The sequence below is a fragment of the Carettochelys insculpta genome, chromosome 1 (genome assembly GCF_033958435.1).
Source record: "Carettochelys insculpta isolate YL-2023 chromosome 1, ASM3395843v1, whole genome shotgun sequence".
NCBI lineage: Eukaryota > Metazoa > Chordata > Testudines > Carettochelyidae > Carettochelys > Carettochelys insculpta.
The window spans coordinates 191168711-191188802 of record NC_134137.1 but is presented as its reverse complement, the minus strand read 5'-3'; the positions used below and the strand labels follow the sequence as shown (position 1 = coordinate 191188802).

Sequence of the window (20092 nt, the reverse complement as noted above, 5' to 3'; positions counted from 1 at the left end):
CACTTTGGCTTTGCTTTTTTCAGCAATCTGCTGCCGTTCTTCAGCCCCACCCGAAGTCCTAGCTCGTGTAGTGAACTATAGGGAGGGTAAATATGCAAAAACATTAATGATAGGGCTAATATAACAAAACAAGAAATGCTCTTAAAATCGGTTCATGGGGTATGTGTGTGTGTTTGTTTGTTTTTTTTTTTCCTGCAGAAACTTTAATTGATTTTATTGAAGACTGATATCCCAGCCTGATTTCCCCATTGTGTTTTATGGTTTTAGGTTAGAGTCACTCAAACTGCAGTTACACTGAAGTACTACTGGAGTAACACATTATTGTGGCAAGTCAGGTCAAAATATTCCTGGTTAGAAGCATCTGTTATCTGTAATAACATCAAAATTTTGGTTAGCTAGCAGGAGAATGTTTTACCTTCTAATCTGCCATCAGTGAAGTCTAGCTGAGCTGACAGTGAGTTAATTGGACGCACTGGAGAAGAGAGCAATCTAACAAGAGGCCAAATCCAGATTGGGTTTGTAAGGGTATAAAGCCAATGAAGTCAAAAGGGTTGTTACTGCTTACACCAGGGCTGAATTAGGTCCATTGAAAAAATCATTAATTATAATGCATTTTTTAAAAGTATTTATTTGTAGTTATTTTATGTCATGTTGCCATGAATAAAATCATAAAACAACCCACTTTGATGTAAATTATAGTATTGCTCTTTAAAAATTGTTTTATGAAAAAATAAAAGTATGACAGATCCATATTCTATTTTTTTCAAGTTATTTACAAAAGAAATTGAAGACCAGACCAACAAAAACTAAATAAATAGTGATGCTGAATTCTCTGGGACAATGAATTTTCAAGAAGTTAAATGTGTGCAGGTTCAGAGACTTAAACTGAATTTGACCAGTCAGTCATGTGGTTTCATAGGTAATTTCAAGCCCGAGACCAAGTTTTTGTTTTCTATATAGTTTGAATTTTACTCTTTTATAAAATTCTTGGCTTATCTCTGTACTACTTGAACTCATGTTTCAGGCTGTTTATTAAACAAGACTAACTTTAAGAATAATATGCTTCCTAATTTCAGATTGTTCCAGTTCACTGCAAAACACAAATATGCACTCAATACGTTGCCACATATATCTCTCTTTGTAATAACACTTTGTTTACACATTTTTCATTTAAGGATCTCAAGCTATTTAATTTGATTCACAATTCCATTTACCTTTATTCATTTTACTGATGGAGAAAGGGGGGAGGGTGGAGAGAGAGAGAACACTAATGTTCCTAGGAAATTGTGAAAATATTTTGGCAATATTTACACGAAAATGTTGGCCAATTAATTTCACCCAAGTTTTCAAGTTCTTTCAGTAAGGTTTTCCACAGAATTTTTTTTTTTTTTTTTTTTCATGGATCGTATTACAAAAATGCATTTCTAGATTGAAATTTCTTGAATTTCCAGTTTCATACCTTTGAAATTTCACATGAAACTTTCACTGGAGCTGGAAATTTTGAATGGTCAGATTTGGTCAAAAAGATTCAGAGCAACACAAAGAAAAATTAAACACATGTATACACCAAAAGGCATACATGTATACACCAGTTGTTGTTAATAAGCTAATGACATGGGGATCATATCCAAATAATCACACAAATTCTACTTCTGTGAACATCCTGTCTGTTCAAAATAATTTCAGTTATCTATGGAATGCTTTTTGCATTCATAACACTGGTCTCCTAAGCTCAGGCTACACTCTTGTTTCTATTTTGGGATACACTTGTATCCTGAAATAGAAATTGTTGGCCAAACTTTTTGAAATAGCAGCCTGCTTATTTCGAACTCCAGTGCAGTGTAGCCTGCACTGGGTTTGAAATAAGATGCCTCCGTAGAAATTGAATAACTTGTTATGAGCCCCACTGTTTAGTCTCTAACACTACAACCCAAATGGCTTTTCTGCATGTCTTATAGCCATGAATTTTGCTTTCCGTTGGTTATTTATAATTGGAAATGGAACATTATCCTCCTCTTTTGCAATGATTTCATTTCTTTATCAATTTCTAATATTTCACTGGTTAATCCCTTTTTATTTTAGGTGTGTTTGTATCTTAAAAAATAGCTTGGGATCTGCCCTCAAAAGATCTTGTCCATATTTCTGCTTCATCCACACCTCCTTCTTGATAATTTTCTTGGTAATGAGAAAAAGATTTCTTCATCTGACAAAACCACTGCCGCACTTAGTATGTTCTAGAATGCTCTGACTGTAAGAGAAGTGAGCTGTTAAGAAAAGCCCCATGACACAAGAAAAGGGTGGGATTCAATTTTTCATCCAATAAACCAAAAGGTTCCACTGTAGAAAGTGGGTTTAAGCCAAAACAGTAGGGCTGTGTCTACACTATAAAAATAACTTCGAAGTAAGCAACTTTGAAGTTCAGCGTCTACACACCCCATATTTTGAAGGTAATCTTTGAAGTAGGGCACTACTCCATTCCTGGAAGTTAACTTTGAAGTAAGGAAAAGCATCTGTAGACACTGTGCAGGCTACTTTGAAGTAAGGAGCTACTTCAAAGTAAACTTTGAAGTTATTTTGTAGTATAGATGCAGCCGAGTAGTCCTGTTTTTCTATATTTGTACAGAATGGGAGGGGGGCAAGAAGTAGGCGGTAACCAACCCTTAACTTCTAAGATTTTGTGTCAAACATTCTTCAGAAAGGTGCTTACCATATATTGAAATAAGAAGCTAAAAATCTCTGTTTTTAAATAAATGTAGATATCTAGTTTTGAGCTGTGGTACAGTGTGTAAAACAATATAAAAGACATCTGTGTTGTTACTCTTACTTTTTCATTGTCAAACTATTGATTTAACAGATAATGACCTAGAAAAGGAACTAAGCGACAGAACAGAGACAGATAATGGTAAGAAAATTTAAATTTTTAGATTGAGTTGCAATGTTAAAGACATAATCAAATGAATTATTTATTGGATCCAGGAAAGTTACATTTTTTTAAAAATAGACTTATTTTAGTGGTAGAACATGCTGAAAAGGAATTCTGGAGAAAGGAATATTTAAAAAGAAGTGGCTGAAGGCACACAGATGTGATCCAAAACACTGCTGCTTTTAATGTAATGTTAAGATTAAATCTGGAATAGGACTTAAAATTCTGTAAACACATTTACTTACAATAACTTACTCAGTGCTGAAATGCTTGAGATACCAGATACGAATCTGTTTCAAATGTTAAAAAAAAACAAAATGAAAAAACTATGAACATATTGCACAATATGCAATAATCATCCTTTTTGCCATTGCTATTTTTAAAATCTTAACTTCTTTTTCAGAGGTTTATCCATCAGTAGCAGCAGGAAAGCCTTATGGTGACAACAAATCAGAAGATAATTATCATGTAGCTGTTACTGAAACAGGTAATTTATTCATAAGGCTTTAATATTAACATAGAATGGAGGCAATTAAATTTAGATATGGAACTTCCCCAGTTGATGGAAACCAGGCAGCTTATTTCTAAGAACACTGCTGAAAATATATCTGTAAAGAGTGGCACCCACTCTGCATGAGTTACGTTTGCCAGTTACGTATGCCTTCACTCTCCTAGGCTATGTCTACACTATGAGGTAAATTCAGATTTGAGGCAGTTAGCTCGATATTACCACATGACCATCTTCACATTAGCTTGATTTCAGGAGCACTAATGTAACAATCACAATATCATTGTAACCTGCTGGGTGTAGCATCACGTTTGAATTTAAAAGTTTGAATAAAGGCCGATGTGGAAGTGCCAAATCTTAAAATTGAATTATTAGCCTCCAGAGGTGTCCCGTATGTAACCCACAACACTCCACACTGCTCAGCTCTTGCTGCTGCTCTTCAGGAGCACAGGAGTTAGGAAATGGGAAGACTGTGAATTTCAAATTCGAACCAGGAAGCCTGTGGCTGTGGCATCATGGTTTTTATATGAAAGGCTGATAAGAAACATATTTCCTGCTTTGCTATTAGCGCTGTGAACACATCAACCCATTACAAATGGCCCCTGCACAGAGTTTGTGGTTCTGTCTCTACACTTTTTTTGTGTGCTGCCTGTCACCAGCCACTGCCCTGCCACACTATGTGGCAGCAAGACTGTTGTGGGGGTCATGCTTGCATAAGAGCCCAAGAATCTTCTCAGTGGTTTACATTTGTGTGTGCTGCACCCTCCTTCCCATACAGGCGCCATGTAGTTCAGGTCTTTCCCACCCTCAACCACATCACGTGGCTAGACCCTGACCCAATAAAAGGACATGCCTGCTGTTTGGTGCTGACCATGTTTCCAGGAAGCACCATGTCCTGGCTTGCGTACAGACAGGGCTCCAAGGGTGGGAAAAATTTCAGGGGCTTGTAACTGCCAGGGGGAAGTCTCTACCCAGTGGCTACGAATTGTGGGGGCTTGCAGCCGTCCAGGGGGACTACTTCAACTGGGTCCCCACTGAAACTCCCTCTGACCCAATGAGGCCCCAGGGGCTAGCTGCCACCCAGGGAAATCTTCCCCCCTGCCCCGGCTAAGATTTTCGGTGGCTTGCAGCTGCCTGGGGGAATGGTCCAAGTAGCCCTTGAGCCATGGACCCCATAACCCAAAGCTAAAAACATTTTCGGGGATCATGTCAGCTAGCCATTCAACCTCCCAAACACAAAACCACCCCACAATGGCAATGAAATTTGGCAAGCCCCATCACCCATGTTGGCAATTTCAGTGTAGTGAAGAGGAAAGCCAAAAATCTTTTTCTTGCTAGCCTTTTGTACCCTCTTTCTTTTAACTTTGGACCCGTTCATGCTGGGAGGTGTGGGTGGAAGGCCATTGGAGAATGCAGACTATCCACAGAAGCTGTATAATGAACTGGGAACACACAAACCCTCCCCTCAGCAACTCTTTCTTTCCCCCAAATCTTTAGGATCTACTCATCTTCATACTTTCCATTGTCCCTGTATTTTCAGGGATCAAATGCAATCAAAATATGGGGGACAGTCAGTGGATGGCCAGTTGAGAAGACACATACCTGCTGATTTTTATAAAAGCTTTGATAATTCAGTTACAGCTACTTTTAAAAAGCAATTCAGTTATGGAAGAAATAAATTTCTTAATTTGGCGATCTTTCTTGAGGCCCTACTTTTCCTCCTTTCTGCCTGGAAAAAATGGATTTTTGCTCACCATGGGAGAGGAGGCAGGGCAATACAATGTGGGAAGGTGATGTCAAATATCAAAGCAAAAATACCCAGAATGCTACAGGGAACTGTGGGATAAGTTCTCATAATGCATTGCTGTAACGGTGTTTGCCGATTGAGCTTGGCAGCAATAAGGTGACTTTGTGAGGAGCACATGGGGAAGTGAGGATAGTCAAATTTGAATTTATAAAATCCAGTGTTACGAAATTGATATTAATTCAAATTTATCTCGTAATGTAGACATAGCCTCAGTCTGCCATGACTTCTGTTGGTGGTGTCTCAGGTGAGTTTTCAGTGACGCAACCCTGAGCTACATGTCATCCTTATAGTCTTAGGCAGCCCACCAAGGGCCTATCCCAGTATCTCTCCATTCGTATCTCTGTAGAACCCCCAGGGCTTAGTCTTTAAGTGGTTTGGGCCCTGATATGGGGTTTTACCCCTGAGGGCTTTCTCCCTGGAGGCACTGTCTTCATGCAGCTCTCCCTGGGCTCAAGACAATCAGATCTGCAGCCCCTTCTGGGCTAGTTTTAAATTAGTCTCTTGACCCTGTTATGGAGGTATGCTCCCCAGGGCTTCCTCTGTGGAGTCCCTTCACCCTTATAGGAATAAATGGCTGGTATTAGCTTTCTGGGACAGAATTCTTAACCCTTTCAAATATTGCTACTATGGCTTCAACTTTTGAGTTGGATCTGTATGAACCTGGAACATACCTTTGCACTTCAGCAGCACCTCACTGAACTCATTGGTTCTCTACTGGGGTAGAGGTTCTTTTGCTGTGGATCTGATTACAGGTTCAGGTCTCAAATATTTCTGATACAGTTAAACTCAGCCATGTATAAAATCTTTTAAAACTGAACGTTAGTGTTAATGCAATATGCCAGATTGATATTTCTAGGGATGGACGTGCTCGGTCTTCTACATAACAATCCCATGGTCTAGCAAAGTTCTCCATGTACCCTAACACTCAACTGAAGGGATTGTATCTATAGTTGAGAGCATCTGAACATTCTGCTTAAACTGCCAAGAATAGTGCTCACCCCGGTGGTGTTTTTGTGGATGGGGTCATCTACCCACTAAGCAGTGCTCGGAGAACCCACCAACTCATTTAATGTGAGAATTTATATCCTGCTTGATTCCAAGCAGTTCTTGAGAGGTGCTCAGTGCTCCAAAGTTTCAGTCTTCAGTGGGCATTGACATCATTCATATCTCACTGAAGAACTTCAGCTTCTTGCAAGGTCTGCTTCTCATATCACTGAATAGCTGAAAGATGTCAATAACTTCCATCTGAGGTGCTTCCAAGTCAGTCACCTTGTTGAGAATTCTGACATGTCCCATTGTCAGTCCCCTAGGATAATTTCACATGGCTCAATGAAATATTTTGTTGCTGTTGTTGTCATTTAAAACACATATTTTATTTTGAAAGTCCATTATTTTGCTGCTGTCTAATATATAATGGAAATGCTAACAGGCTGACAAAGAAAAATTAAACCATGAAAAACACCAGAAAAGGGAGAGGTAGAACATGGGGCTTACAGTGGTGCATGGTAAAGGTGAGTAACAGTAGCATCAGCCAACCACACATCTCCTCCATTTGCATCTGTTTAGTTTCTCAGAGCAATTTTTCATCTAAACATTCAAGGGCAAGTGTTTGCTATCAATACATAAATAAAGAGATACTATTCTTTTCAATGCAGTACATGCAAAGAGCCTTCATTTAACACCAGTTCTAGGGTATATGGAAAGCCAAAGTATGATTCTTGTAGCGTCTCAACATTTGCAAGGGTTCCATGTTGAGAATTTTGCAAATATGAGGGCTTGGGGCCCCCGGGGAGGGGGGTGGCTGCTGGCGCTCCCTGCCCAGATCACTGGAGAAGCAGCAGCGGCCAGGACTCCCTGCCTGGGGTGGCAATGGCTGCCAGTGCTCCATGCCCCAGATCCCAGGGGAAGGGGCTGCTCTCAGACACTTGCAAATACTTGAATTTGCGAACCTTAGGTTCACCAATGGTAAGACCCTATTGCAATAAGTAAACTGGCCTTAAATATTTGCTTTTGCAAGTGAAAATATATTTAAAGAATTGGAAAGAAGTGCAATACGCAAAATACCAGCTTGGGTCTCGTGTATGGTAATAAAATGTGGATATACATCTACTGCGAATATAGTCAGTTATTCTCTTGAAACTGGAAGCTGATCCTATTAAACATAACTGTACAATGCTGATTGCTATTACTCCATGGAGGTCAGTAAGCAACAGTGTGTTAAGTATAAGTGGCATATTGCAGAAGAGGCAGAAGATGGTTCCTGCATTACACATACAACAGCTCTCTCTGGAGACTAAACGTCATTGATCTTGAGCCTACTGTAAGCATTGTATTTTGACAGGACCTTACTTCTTCCTGATATCAAAGGAGACAAGATGCTGCAGGAATTTTTTTATTTTTAACTGCTATACTGAGAAAAGGATAAAAGTTCAGAAGACATAAGAGCAGACTAATTTTTCAGTCTAGGCTGTGAAAGGAGCAATGCACGGCTCTTCTGGTCCTGGAGCACATCACAAAACCAATGGAGACTCAACCTCACAATTCTGTCCCTTCCTGCCCATTGCTCTGTAGGAAAAGTAAATTTACTTCACCCTTGTTGTAGAGCATCTTATTTCCCACTGAGGACCAAGGCAACTACTCTGACAAGGGAGTAGCAGGGCACTTGACACTCCCTAACCATTCCTTCGCATTTGTTAACAGCAAAGCTGGTCAGGTGAGTAACTCATGCTTGCCCTACATTAGCTGAAGTTACAGTCTAAGCAACACTGTGAAGGGGAATGGGGCTGAGGAGCAGACATATCTTATGCCCTTTTATTTCCATGCAGGGTTGAATAAAAGCTGTGACTATCCAGCGCACAGCATGTAACTGAGTATACATTTTTACAATAGAGTTATATTTTAGTGGAAATATTAGGAGATGTGATCTAACACACTATGGTTTGTGTCTAGACTAGCCCCCAACTTCAAAAGGGGCGTGGTAATTAGGGTGTTGGGAGATTACTAATGAAGTGCTGTGGTGCATATGCAGCATTTCATTATGCTGAATCTTCCACGTGGCAACTTCAAAGTGTCAAACTTCGAAGCGCTGGCTTGCGTGTAGCCACAGGTCAGCCACGGGTACTTCAAAGTGCTCATGCTACTTCGAAGTCCCTTTACTCCTCAAAATTTGACACTTCGAAGTTGCCGTGGGGGGAGATTTAGCACTGCAGCACTTCATTAGAAACCTCTTGACACCTTAATTACCATGTCACCCTTTGAAGGTGGGGGCTAGTCTAGACACATCCTATAAGTAGTCCTATTGACATGAAAAACTGATAGGTGAAAATCATGATGAAATAACTGATGCATTTTTGATAGCTTTTCCATAAAATATTGGAGACATTAAAATCTTCCTTTAGAATTCATTGGAGGGCTTTGTGCAGAAGAGATGTAGGCTTGAACTATGTTTGAAGATTGATGTAGAGAGTTAAATCAACATATTTATCTTTTGTTCTACTCCAACTCTTTTAGTAAGATGTGCTTAGATCACTGAAAGATGCTGTCACTAATGAGATGTTTATTTCCTTTGTAGGTATAATTCCAAATCTTATTTATGTCATTATACCAACTATACCACTGCTATTACTCATATTAGTGGCTTTTGGTACTTGCTGTTTCCAGATGCTACACAAAAGGTAAATACTGTCAATACACTGGGATGAAATTTTCTTATAATTTTCTTCTTTTCTTATTATTTTCTTCTTTTATTATTTCTCATATTTTCATTAACAAGCTCTTCACAAAGAATGCTCTTATCTCTCCCTTGCTTTCTCCTCAGCTGTGCTTGGTGCATCTGGTCAGCCCTGAAAATCCAAGCACTTTACTTATATCTCATGGCTCAACATTCAGATTCATGGCTTTTCACTTAAGAAAAGGCTCTGGCCTAGTGTAGATCCACAGATCCCTTCAGACACACTAAGCAGCCATAGGGGAATTTTTCTTGTTTCCACGGGTGACACTTTTATCTACTCCTATTGTTGATGTTTTCCCTGACTTCCTGAAGCCGGCTCAACATCTAGACTAGAACTGGTCTTTTAGGAATGACTCAGGAAGGCTTCACTCATATGGAGCATGCACAAAAGGAGCCCCTCTCCAACCCAACTTTCTGCCAGAAAGGGTAAATTCTTCCCTGGCTGAATGGATGTGAGTTAAGAATTTAAAGGAGTAACAACTTGATAAGTCTTGACTCATTAGCCATCGAGGAAGAGCAAGAAAGATGTCAGCAGAGCAGAAGAACTTTACACTGACAGACATGTTTAGGGGCAACCTAATTACCAGAATTCCATTGCTCAGCAATGAAATCACAACAGCTAACATTTTGGAATTTTTGAAGTAGTCATAGTACAGTAAACCGTTGAAAAACATGGCTTCAATTTTGCATTTAACTTGGGTTAAAGTGAGTTAAGCAGAACTTGAAGCTGCTCTGTGGGCCCTTCTCCCTGCCTTCCCCAGCCATGGGGCTATCAGCCTGACAGCCACGCCACTTGGGGAAGGCACGGGGAAGGTGCTTTTAGCTTGCTTATCTGCACGCATCTACAGGCAGCTAGGCAACCTAAAAGCCTTCTCCCTCCCTTCCTCCAGCAAGCATGACTGTCGGGCTGATAACCCCATGACTGGAGGAAGGCAGGGAGAACCAACCAGGAAACTGACCAGCCTTGGTGGGTTGTTCAGTTTCCTGGGTCCTGCAAGTTAAGGGGAGCTGAGAACCAAGTGGCAGCATAGTTCCCAACTGCCTTATGCTGGTAGGACCAGGAAACTGGCCAGTCATGAGCTGGCCAGTTTCCTGGGTCCCGCAAAAGGCAGGGAGACAGGATTCAGGCTGCAGCCTGGTTCCCTCCCTCCCCACCCCAGCTTTGCATGAAAATTTGAGTAACACAGGGGTTGCAAGACTGCAACACCCACATAACTCAAGGGTTTACTGTAGTCAGCACTTTTATAGAAAATTGATTGGGTGCTTCCCTCCACCTAAGCAAGTATGTATTTAACTGTTTGTTGGTGTTTCTTTCATGGTGATCTTCTTGTCCTTGTCTATCAGTAATCCTGTGCTTCCACCAGAACTAACAACTCTGAGGACCCAGGGGATAGCTGATGGGAGAGTTTCTGTGTAAAAGTGGGGAGAGAATACTATTCTGGGACTCTTTATAATTTTAAGGGTTAATTTGTTCTGGTCTTTTATGGTGGGTTTCAGTTTTAAGTCTTCCTAGGAGAAAAAGATAAGCAGTTTTTGAAATTTTTGTTTCCCATTAGGGTCAATTTAAAATATCTCCTGTTATTTATACAAACTGTCACTGTGTGGTATTCCTGGTATTGCACAAGTGTTAGGTAATTGTATCCCTCCAGGTTTATGAGGTCTGCATTGGAACACACAAAATATCCTAATGACCTACATTTCCATATTAAGAAGTGCAGTGGTTACAGTGAATGGAAGCTGGATATGAATCAGCAGCGTGCCCTTGTAGCCAAGAAGGCTATAGGCATATTGGGGTGCAATAGGAGAAACATTTCCAGCAGATCCAAAAAAGTTATTTCCCTCTATGTGGCACTGGTGAGGCCACACCTGGAGTACTGTGTACAGTTCTGAGCCACCCAGTGTAGAAAGGGTGTGGATGCATTGGAGCGGATCCAGGGGAGGGCAAAGAAAATGATTAAGGGGCTGAGGCATATGACCTATGAGGAGAAGCTGAGAGATTTGGGCTTATTTCATTTGTAGAAGAGAAGACTTAGGGACCATTTGATAGCAGTCTTCAATTTCCCTGAAAGGGGAGCTCTAAAGAGGAAGGAGAGAGACTGTTTTTCAGTAGTGATGGATGGCAGAACAAGGAGCAATGGTTTAAAGTTATACAGGGAGAGGTGTAGGTTGGATATTAAGAAAAACTCTGTCACCAGAAGGGTGGTGAATCACTGGAATGCGTTACCCAGAGAGGTGTGGAATCTCCATCCATAGAGGTTTTCAAATCCTGTTTTGACATATTCCTGGATGGGATGATTTAGTTGGGGTTGATCCTGCTTTAGGCAGGGGGCTGGACTCGATGATCTCCTAAGGATGTTCCAGCCCTATGATTCTATGAAATGGAAGATTTGCATTACCTAACTTGTGTCATGGCAACTTTCAGCAATAACATACCATGAAAATTCATACTTGCATACAACCACTGTGATTCCAAGGGTCTTTGTAGGTGCCATGAAGGTTATGGTGAAGGGAGCCCATCCATAACATTAGAAGGGTTAGGAGATGTGTTTTGCCTTGCATAACACTGGGATTGGCCTTCTAGGTAAGTGTTGTGACAGGTACATTCATGTATCCCCTCCTTGTTATCATGCAAAGGGTTCCCAAGTTCAGGCCCTCCAGGTAGACCCTGCAAGAACATGAATGTGATGCATTGCCAGCTGATGTCAATGAAAAGATTTCTAGATGTCAGTGGGTTGTGGATGAAGCCTCTGAAACTGTAATAATTCATCCAAGGAAGGGAAATTTGCCTTTCTCCAGAGTTAGAAATTGTGTAGCACAAGGAGTTGGGAACTCCACTGCTTTATGTGAGAAGTTCTGTTCTGTGGGAGGGCATCCCAACTTACAAATGAAGTGGGTTTTGTTTTTAAGGCTGGCATGAGAAGATGACTTTTCCTTTGAAAGGTTAGCTTGCTGTGCAGCCACAATCCATGGCCTTCCAGGGCTTCCTTAGCTTGGAAGGACATGGACAGTTTTGGCTGGTTTGGGCTGTTACAGGATATTAGTAAAGGGAAACAGAGCATCTCACCTGTCATCAGTAACAACAATCAGCTCATTCATGCTTAGATGCTCTCCCTTTCCTTTCTTCCAGGGAAGCAAGGAGAAACTGCTTCACAGACCCATCTCCATTATCATCTGAATGCCTTGCAGAAAGTTTAAATTCCAACCTGGTACACGTCTCAGTTTCTATGTATTTCACAGTCAAAACACTGATTTCAAATACTACCCTCAAACTGTTTCTTGCCCTTATTTAACATTATTCTCAGAAATGACATGCAAAGCCTCCACTAGTGTCAAAAGCTACAGCTTCACTGAACTCACTGGAGATCTACAGCAGCTGAGGATTTCATCCATGCTATTTAGACATGTTTTGTCATATTCATATTTTTGATTGGTTTTTGGCTTTGATGACATTACATTCCAGGTATCCCAGACATAAAGAAACAAAAGCTTTGCCCACGAAAGCCTATGCTCCAAATTATCTGTTAGTCTATAAGGTGCCACAGGACTTCTTTTTGTTTTTGTGGATACAGACTAACTTGGTTACCTCTCTGATACTTGTCACAAAATGGGTTAGATGCACTAGTATGAATGTTGGAAGCATATGTCTAGCTCCAAGACACACTGACGTCAATGGAAATCTTTTCGGTGACCAGTTACCCTTCCCTCTTTGGCAAGAGATCATTTTATTGGGGAATCAAAATATTTTTATTCTGAACTGCTGCCATGGTGTCTCGTAGGTATTTGAATTTGCCCTCATTCTCCTGTAACATCTGGGGCTCATGATCTGACATCTCTTATGATGCACCATCTGCATGAGGAGAGATGGTGAACCATAGAAGTCATGTGGCTGAGGTGCATTCTGTGGAGTACCTAATGTAAGATGAAATCTGGTTGTGTATACTAGTCCACAGAAGAGAATGTGAACACAAACACTTCTTTAGAATTGAATTTTTTTCAGTTTTTAGACTTCATTTTTTTATGCCAAATACTGCTTTCCTAGGGAAAGTGAACACTTTGTTTATATTTCAGTAGTCCAATTTTCCATGGACCACCCAAATAAAGTTGATGGAAAAATTTTGGCCAATCATAACTAGTACTTTTCTATTGTGGTCAGTTCATCTCTAAGGAACTGTTCCAGTGCCCGTTGATTTAAGCAGAAAATGGATCAAGTCCTAAATACAGGATTTTGTCCTACTTATTCATTTTGAAAAGAACTTTGCAATGGGACTACTCTTAGGCTACCTCTACACTAGAGGCTTTTCCTGGCAAAACTGGGCTTTTGTCAGGAAAAACCGCTGAGCTTCTACACGCATAATGTGCTTTGTCAACCGCTTGTCGACAAAACCTGGCACATCTGCCAGCAGCATTATACCTCTCCCCATTCAGGTATATCAGCTCTATCGATAGTGTGCTATCAAGAAAACAGCCGTGTAGATGCTCCGGGGCCATTTGGTGACAGACAGGGCTTCCAGTTCACTGGGCAGCCCTGTTTGCGGAGCTTCTGGTCAGCTGTTCTGTTGAGAGTGGGCCAGACGGTCAAGCTCCTCTCTGTCAGAAGAGTGCAATGCTCTTTTGCTCGCTCTTACCCGTGGACACAATCTGTCAACAGAAGTTTTGTTGGAAGATCTCTTCCAACAGTGACTTCTGTCTACAGAGGCTTCTCACATAGATGTTGCCTTCGAGTACGATGATGCTCAATATGAGGAAGTGTGGCAAAACCTCCTAAACATGAGGGCACTTAAACAATGTAGTATAGCATGGACAATCTGTCTACAGGGAGACTAAATAATTTACACTGCTTTCAAACAGAATTAAGTGGGTTTCTTTGCCTTCGCTGATCACTGTGGTGATGTGTTTAGGCAGAGCTTGTGTATAACCTTATTGTATGGAGGGAAAGCCACTCTGAAGTAATAGAGGGATCTAATCTGACATGCCCTGACCTAGCTGCATCCTGTACTTGAGCCCCAGAGGGATCAAATGATTTGAAATTTTTTATATTTGTATTTTTCAGTAAAGGAAGAACAAAAACCAGCCCAAACCAGTCCACACTCTGGATTTCAAAGAACCCCAGGAAGGACAGTACCATGGAGGTATAACAATTTAATGACTGAAAACAAAGCAAAAATAATAATTTACAGTTGAGCTCTATTATAACGTCACCTCAGCACATTAGCTTGGAATGGCTTGAGATTGCAATGGATCAGCAAGATGAACTGTAAGCTCCCCCTTGAGGCAACTATTCAGATCATTTTTATATGTAATGTTTGATGATTGATTAAGTGAAACATGTCATGCTAAATAAAGAAAGAGGATGTGCCTATTTTGCTAAGGGAAATAACTCAGCTACAACTGAGCAATGTAATGGACAATGCATTTGAAGAATATGGGGGGAAATGTCTAAGATACATGTCAATTTTAAAATTGTTTAGAGTAATCATAACACTTTTATTTCCTGTATTCCCTCATACATTCTACTTTAGTTGTACTGTAAAGTGAATGGACATAAATTTACAGTGTAAGAAAATAATTTATCTTTGCATAAATATTTGATAAAAATGGATCGCCCAGTTACTTATTTGCACGTTTTCAAGACTGTTCTTGATTCTTTAGGTACAACTTTTATTTTTATCCTATAACTCATGCTCATTAGGGCTACGTCTACACGTGCACCCAACTTCGAAATAGCTTATTTCGATGTTGCGACATCGAAATAGACTATTTCGATGAATAACGTCTACACGTCCTCCAGGGCTGGCAACGTCGATGTTCAACTTCGACGTTGCTCAGCCCAACATCGAAATAGGCACAGCGAGGGAACGTCTACACGCCAAAGTAGCACACATCGAAATAAGGGAGCCAGGCACAGCTGCAGACAGGGTCACAGGGCGGACTCAACAGCAAGCCGCTCCCTTAAAGGGCCCCTCCCAGACACGCTTTCATTAAACAGTGCAAGATACACAGAGCCAACAACTAGTTGCAGACCCTGTATATGCAGCACGGACCCCCAGCTGCAGCAGCAGCAGCCAGAAGCCCTGGGCTAAGGGCTGCTGCCCACGGCGACCACAGAGCCCCGCAAGGGCTGGAGAGAGAGTATCTCTCAACCCCCCAGCTGATGGCCGCCATGGAGGACCCCGCTATTTCGATGTTGCGGGACGCGGATCGTCTACACGTCCCTACTTCGATGTTGAACGTCGAAGTAGGGCGCTATTCCCATCCCCTCATGGGGTTAGCGACTTCGACGTCTCGCCGCCTAACGTCGAAGTTAACTTCGAAATAGCGCCCGACGCGTGTAGACGCGACGGGCGCTATTTCGAAGTTGGTGCCGCTACTTCGAAGTAGCGTGCACGTGTAGACGCAGCCTAGCAGAGACAGTTGCCAATGTTGTGATATTGATCTGCAGTGGCAAAATTCAAGTATTCAGGAAAATGATTTGATGCTGCATAATGAGTGCACTTTCCTAGCAGAGAGCCTTATCTTTCTGATAAATTTGTCCAAAGTCAACATGAATCTTTCTGCCAAAAGCCCGTTGATAAGCTATGATTTAAATGCAGTTTTTAATAGCGATATGGGAATATACTGAGTTTAATTTCCTTTGAAAAGACAAAAATAAGTATCATTGTTGTATAAAGTGAGATGTTGGTGAAACTTTTATATAAAAACATGCTTAAAAGGAAAGATTATTGAAAAAACAGGAACTAATAGCTTTTGCTTGGACAGGTTGTATCTCCTTGGTCTGGCACCCTTGGGATCTCAGTGATCCCAAATGAGGGCTTTTGCTAGACCATGGGAGATTAATGCTTCCCAGTACCTGGCCATCCTCACTGACCCCTTCTCCTCTGGCCACAGCTGGATGCCATACCTGGCATCTTGGCCCCAGCCCTGCATGACTGCTGGGAGACAACAGATATTGGCACTCCAGTTCCAGGCCCCCCGTGGGGCTGGCAGGAGATGCCATCATTTGCCCCAGCCCTTCTGTCTCCCTGCAAGGTGGTCAGGAGGCTGGCTTGGCTTGTCCTCCTGCCCAAGTTCTTTGGTCCAGGAGCACCCCAGGTTCTGCCAGACAAGGAATGTTGCCAGTCCAGAGAGAGCTGATCTCAGGAAGTGCAATCTGTAATAATCCATTTTAGGATAACATAGGAAAACACATTTTTAAGTAACATTGATATATCAAAGTAATATATTAAAAGAAAATTGCTTTTTCCTAATATACCATGGCGTTATCAAAATAGGAATTTAGAAATTACTCCGATAGTGTTAGTTTCTTTAACTTTGACACTTTTTTAGGCAGTTGTAATGATATTAATGTCCATTATTCTTTTTCATTTTGTCCTTGATTTCAAACCAATTATCTTTATCCCTCACATAAATGGGGTTGTCTCTTAATTAGAACCAGAATTTGGAAAAAAAAGAGTTGGGACCTTTAATTTTCATTTCTTAACATTCAGAGAAAGTTTTCCATTGATTGCTGTTATGATAAACAAAAGCTAAAATCCTTCAACAACCCCACACTACTAATGGTAGTGTATGTGAGAATACAGACAGGAACACAGCACTGGAATTAGCTCTATTCTATGGGTGGGCTTGTTTCCGCTTGGGATGATGACCCTCTTTTACAACTCAGATCACTATTTCCCTTGCTAGAGTTATTTATACACCCTTCCACTTGTTGATGGTCTTTCCCATCTTTTGGTGTCTTTCTTCCGGTTTCACCTTCTCCACATCCATTACTGGATATTTCCCTTTAATTATTATAACAAAGAGAGAATGATCTTCTCTTGTTTTAAGCCTGAGCAGGGCTTAAGGAATTCAGTAAACATCCAGGCCATAAGGAGATTGGGGCATACCGATATGTAAGTAGAAAGGAAATGTTTAGTCAGATACAATCAGACTATTGTTTATTTTTGAGTTTGAGGGACTTATCAGGCTGGCTGAAATACCCCCTGCACACTAACTTCTAAATTGAACGCAGCGAAGTAATTTTCAGTGCTTTTACCTACTTTTTGCTCTGTAACACCTAGCAACCAGGTATGCTTTATCACTTTCTTGGTATAATTCATCTCTGTTTTGTTAATCACCTTTTTTAAGGCAATGATTTGATTCCTGTACCCTAGAGAAGGGTCTGTGGATATGCCTGCCTAAAACTGAAAAGTCAGCTATCATATTGCAGCTTAATTTCTTCCTGTTTTCAAGCCTGCTGGTGATATCGCAGGGAAACAAGATTTAATAAGATCCCAATGCTCTCAATACTTTGCATGTCTCTCTGCTTGAAATGACTCCCTAAGGACATACCAGTGTGATTAACTCTATCAATGACAGAGGAGGAGTTCCGACGTGAAGGTTTGGAGAATACATGTATGTTTTTCTGTCATATTCTTTGTCCCAGAAGGTTAATGAGTAACAGGGAATGTTTAACAGGAATCAGCAGCTATCAGCCTGGAAAACTGTGTAGTGAAGGCCTTCAGACCCCTGTGTCTCAGAAAAAAGGGTTCCTCCAGCTGTGGACTTAGTGGTAGCAGTGTTATTTTGTTTTAGTAGTCACAAGTTTGTTGCTCATCTGTATAGAGTGGATTGGGAAGACAATGGCTATGTCTACATGAGAAGCCTGTGTTGACAGAAGTCACTGTCTGAATGGATTCCCGGCAAAACGTGTTGACAGATCACGTACACTCATAAAAGTAGATCAAAAGAGCAATCTGCTCTGATAGAGACCAGCCAGACTGCCTGGCCCTCTCTTGACAGAACACCTAACTGGAAGCTGTCCAAAAGAGGCTGCCTTGCGAGCCGGAAGCCCTGTCTGTCAACAAAAGGGCCCCAGAACATCTACATGTCTATTTTGTCAACACGACACTGTCAAGAGAGACCTTTATACCTGAAAAGGGGGAAGTATAGTGCTGCCAGCGGATGTGCTGGGTTTTGTCAACAATCTGTCAACAAAGCTCATTTTGCATATAGACACTCCATGATTTTTACTGACAAAAGCCCAGTTGTGCTGGGAAAAGGCTCTCGTGCAAATGTAGCCACTGTTTCCATAAATAGCTGTACTAAGTAATGAAAGACACTGAGGCAATGGAAGTCATTGTATATTTCTCTATTCATATTTACCATTCGTTTTGGAGTTTTACATAACAGTGTAGGAAATAATTTGATGTTAATTGTTTTATAGCAGGCACTAATAGAAAAAATGGAACATGCCATACTATAGTAGAATGGTTACAGTATTAGATATAAACATATATAAATCGTGAGTACAATGGTTATTTATGTTTACATTTAGAGAGTCTTATTTGGAGAAGACTCCAAGAAATTAAAGCAGTCAGAATATTTAATGTTTTATACAACTGAAGTCCTCTTCTGGATTGATTCACTCTAATTTGTTGAATTAAAACAATCCAAAACATTCTTTAAAAGCCCCTTTTACTGATTAGTGACAGTAAATGCATAGCCTAGCAAGCAGCAACTTGAGTGGCCTCTTTGTATTCCTTGCAAAACTGGCTGAGGATGCTGATTGCTAAATGCTTTTAAGAGCATTACTGTTTATAACACAAGTATTTGGTTTTTGTGCACAAGCATGTATCTGTAATTTTTTAGCAGTAATTTCCAGGATGTCTTCTAGCAACAATATTAAAAAAAGGCACTGTCTTCATTCCTGGTGTAACTTCATTAATTCCAAAACAGTGACACCAGGACAAAAATGGCCCCAGATCAGTTTATCCAGTAAAAAGCAGCCAGATTGCTTTACCATCTCTATGTACAAAAACCTACTCCAGAACTGCTTAAGACCTGAAATAAATGAACTCTCATGGCCTCAGATTGAACAGTTAGGATACAGACTCTGTGTACTACACCATACATTTTGATGTTTGGGGATTATTAAAATTTATTCTATGCATTGAAATGGGAATGTGCATCAGAGCATTAAAAAAAAACCTGAACAATATTTTAAATGTTGGGCCTTAATTTATAAAGCTCTTATTCAATAAAGTGTCTCCTTCAGAAGTCACATGCTTCAGGCTAAATCTTTGGGCAGGCTTCCGTAATATACTGGGCATTGTATTTTTAAAATGTCTGTAGGGTGGATAGATATTAAAACCATATCTCTTATTTCAGTCAATGCAAAGTGGTAAAAACCAGTGGCAGAAGAGACAGGATTATTTTTAAAACGTTTTCTGGCATGATGGAATTTCTTAATATTTAGAACAATTTCTAAATTGTTTGGGAGGAAAAATTCATATTAAATGTCAGGCTTTTATTCCATTCTTCTCAGCAGTAGCTTTGAATTCTATGTGGTCTAGTATAATCTTGCTTAATATTTGTCTTTACATTCCATTTTTTTAAAACCACGCTAGTGTATGAATTGTTTTATCCAGTCCACAAATTGTGTGACTCTAACATACACTCCAGGACGGTGGGGCAGTGCACACCGATAGCCAAATGATACCACACCTGCCAAAAGCCATCTGTTATTGTCTTGGTTCATCAGGGCTCCTCCTGAATCTCCCTGTAATATTGGAATTCCAGAGTTAGAAAAGAACTGCACTACAGCAATGCCTTGACATATGTGCTTTCAACAGGTGCATATTTAGCTTTTATACAAGAGAGGTCTGTGGGGGAGGAGTACAGGGTGCAGTGAAATCCGACAGTCAGCCATGTGGTCCCCAGCCGGGGGCAGAGACCCCCAGTCCCATGGCTGGAAGCCAGCTGGGCAGTACCCTGCTGAAACAGCCAACTGTGGGGTCCCCAGCTGTGGGGTGGGGAGACCCTGCAGCTGCAGCAGAGCCAGCTGCAGGGTCACAGCGGGGAACGGGGGGGACCTGCAGCCCCATGGCTGGAGCCTTCTCCCTCGCTTTCCCCAGTCATGTGGCTGTCTGACTTAACCTGGTTCTTAACCTGGTTCCCAGCTCCCCTGCTCTGGCAGTACCAGGAAACAGGTTTCCCAGTCCTGAAATCCACAGGGAGACTGGAACCAAGCTGCTGCTTGGGTCCTGGCTGCCTGCTGCTTCCAGGAGCCAGGAAACTGACCAGCCCAGTACAGCTGGTCAGTTTCCCATATCCTACAGTACCCAGGGGAGCTGGGAATGAGGCAGT

The 20092-nt window shown here is 41.1% G+C and overlaps 2 protein-coding genes across 2 annotated transcripts in view; one reads left to right on the top strand and one right to left on the bottom strand.

Annotated features, from left to right (window-relative positions):
- Positions 1-14553, top strand: part of CHODL (chondrolectin) — a 41580-nt gene extending 27027 nt beyond the window's left edge. The window contains exons 4-7 of the mRNA XM_074983464.1: positions 2855-2902; positions 3327-3410; positions 8810-8912; positions 14019-14553. Of these exons, the coding sequence (XP_074839565.1) occupies positions 2855-2902; positions 3327-3410; positions 8810-8912; positions 14019-14103 (320 nt within the window). The 3' untranslated portion in view covers positions 14104-14553. The remainder of the gene's footprint in view (positions 1-2854; positions 2903-3326; positions 3411-8809; positions 8913-14018) is intronic.
- Positions 14554-19349: 4796 nt separating this feature from the next.
- Positions 19350-20092, bottom strand: part of TMPRSS15 (transmembrane serine protease 15) — a 119997-nt gene continuing 119254 nt past the window's right edge. Inside the window, exon 24 of the mRNA XM_074989555.1 lies at positions 19350-19505. Within this exon, the coding sequence (XP_074845656.1) occupies positions 19350-19505 (156 nt within the window). The remainder of the gene's footprint in view (positions 19506-20092) is intronic.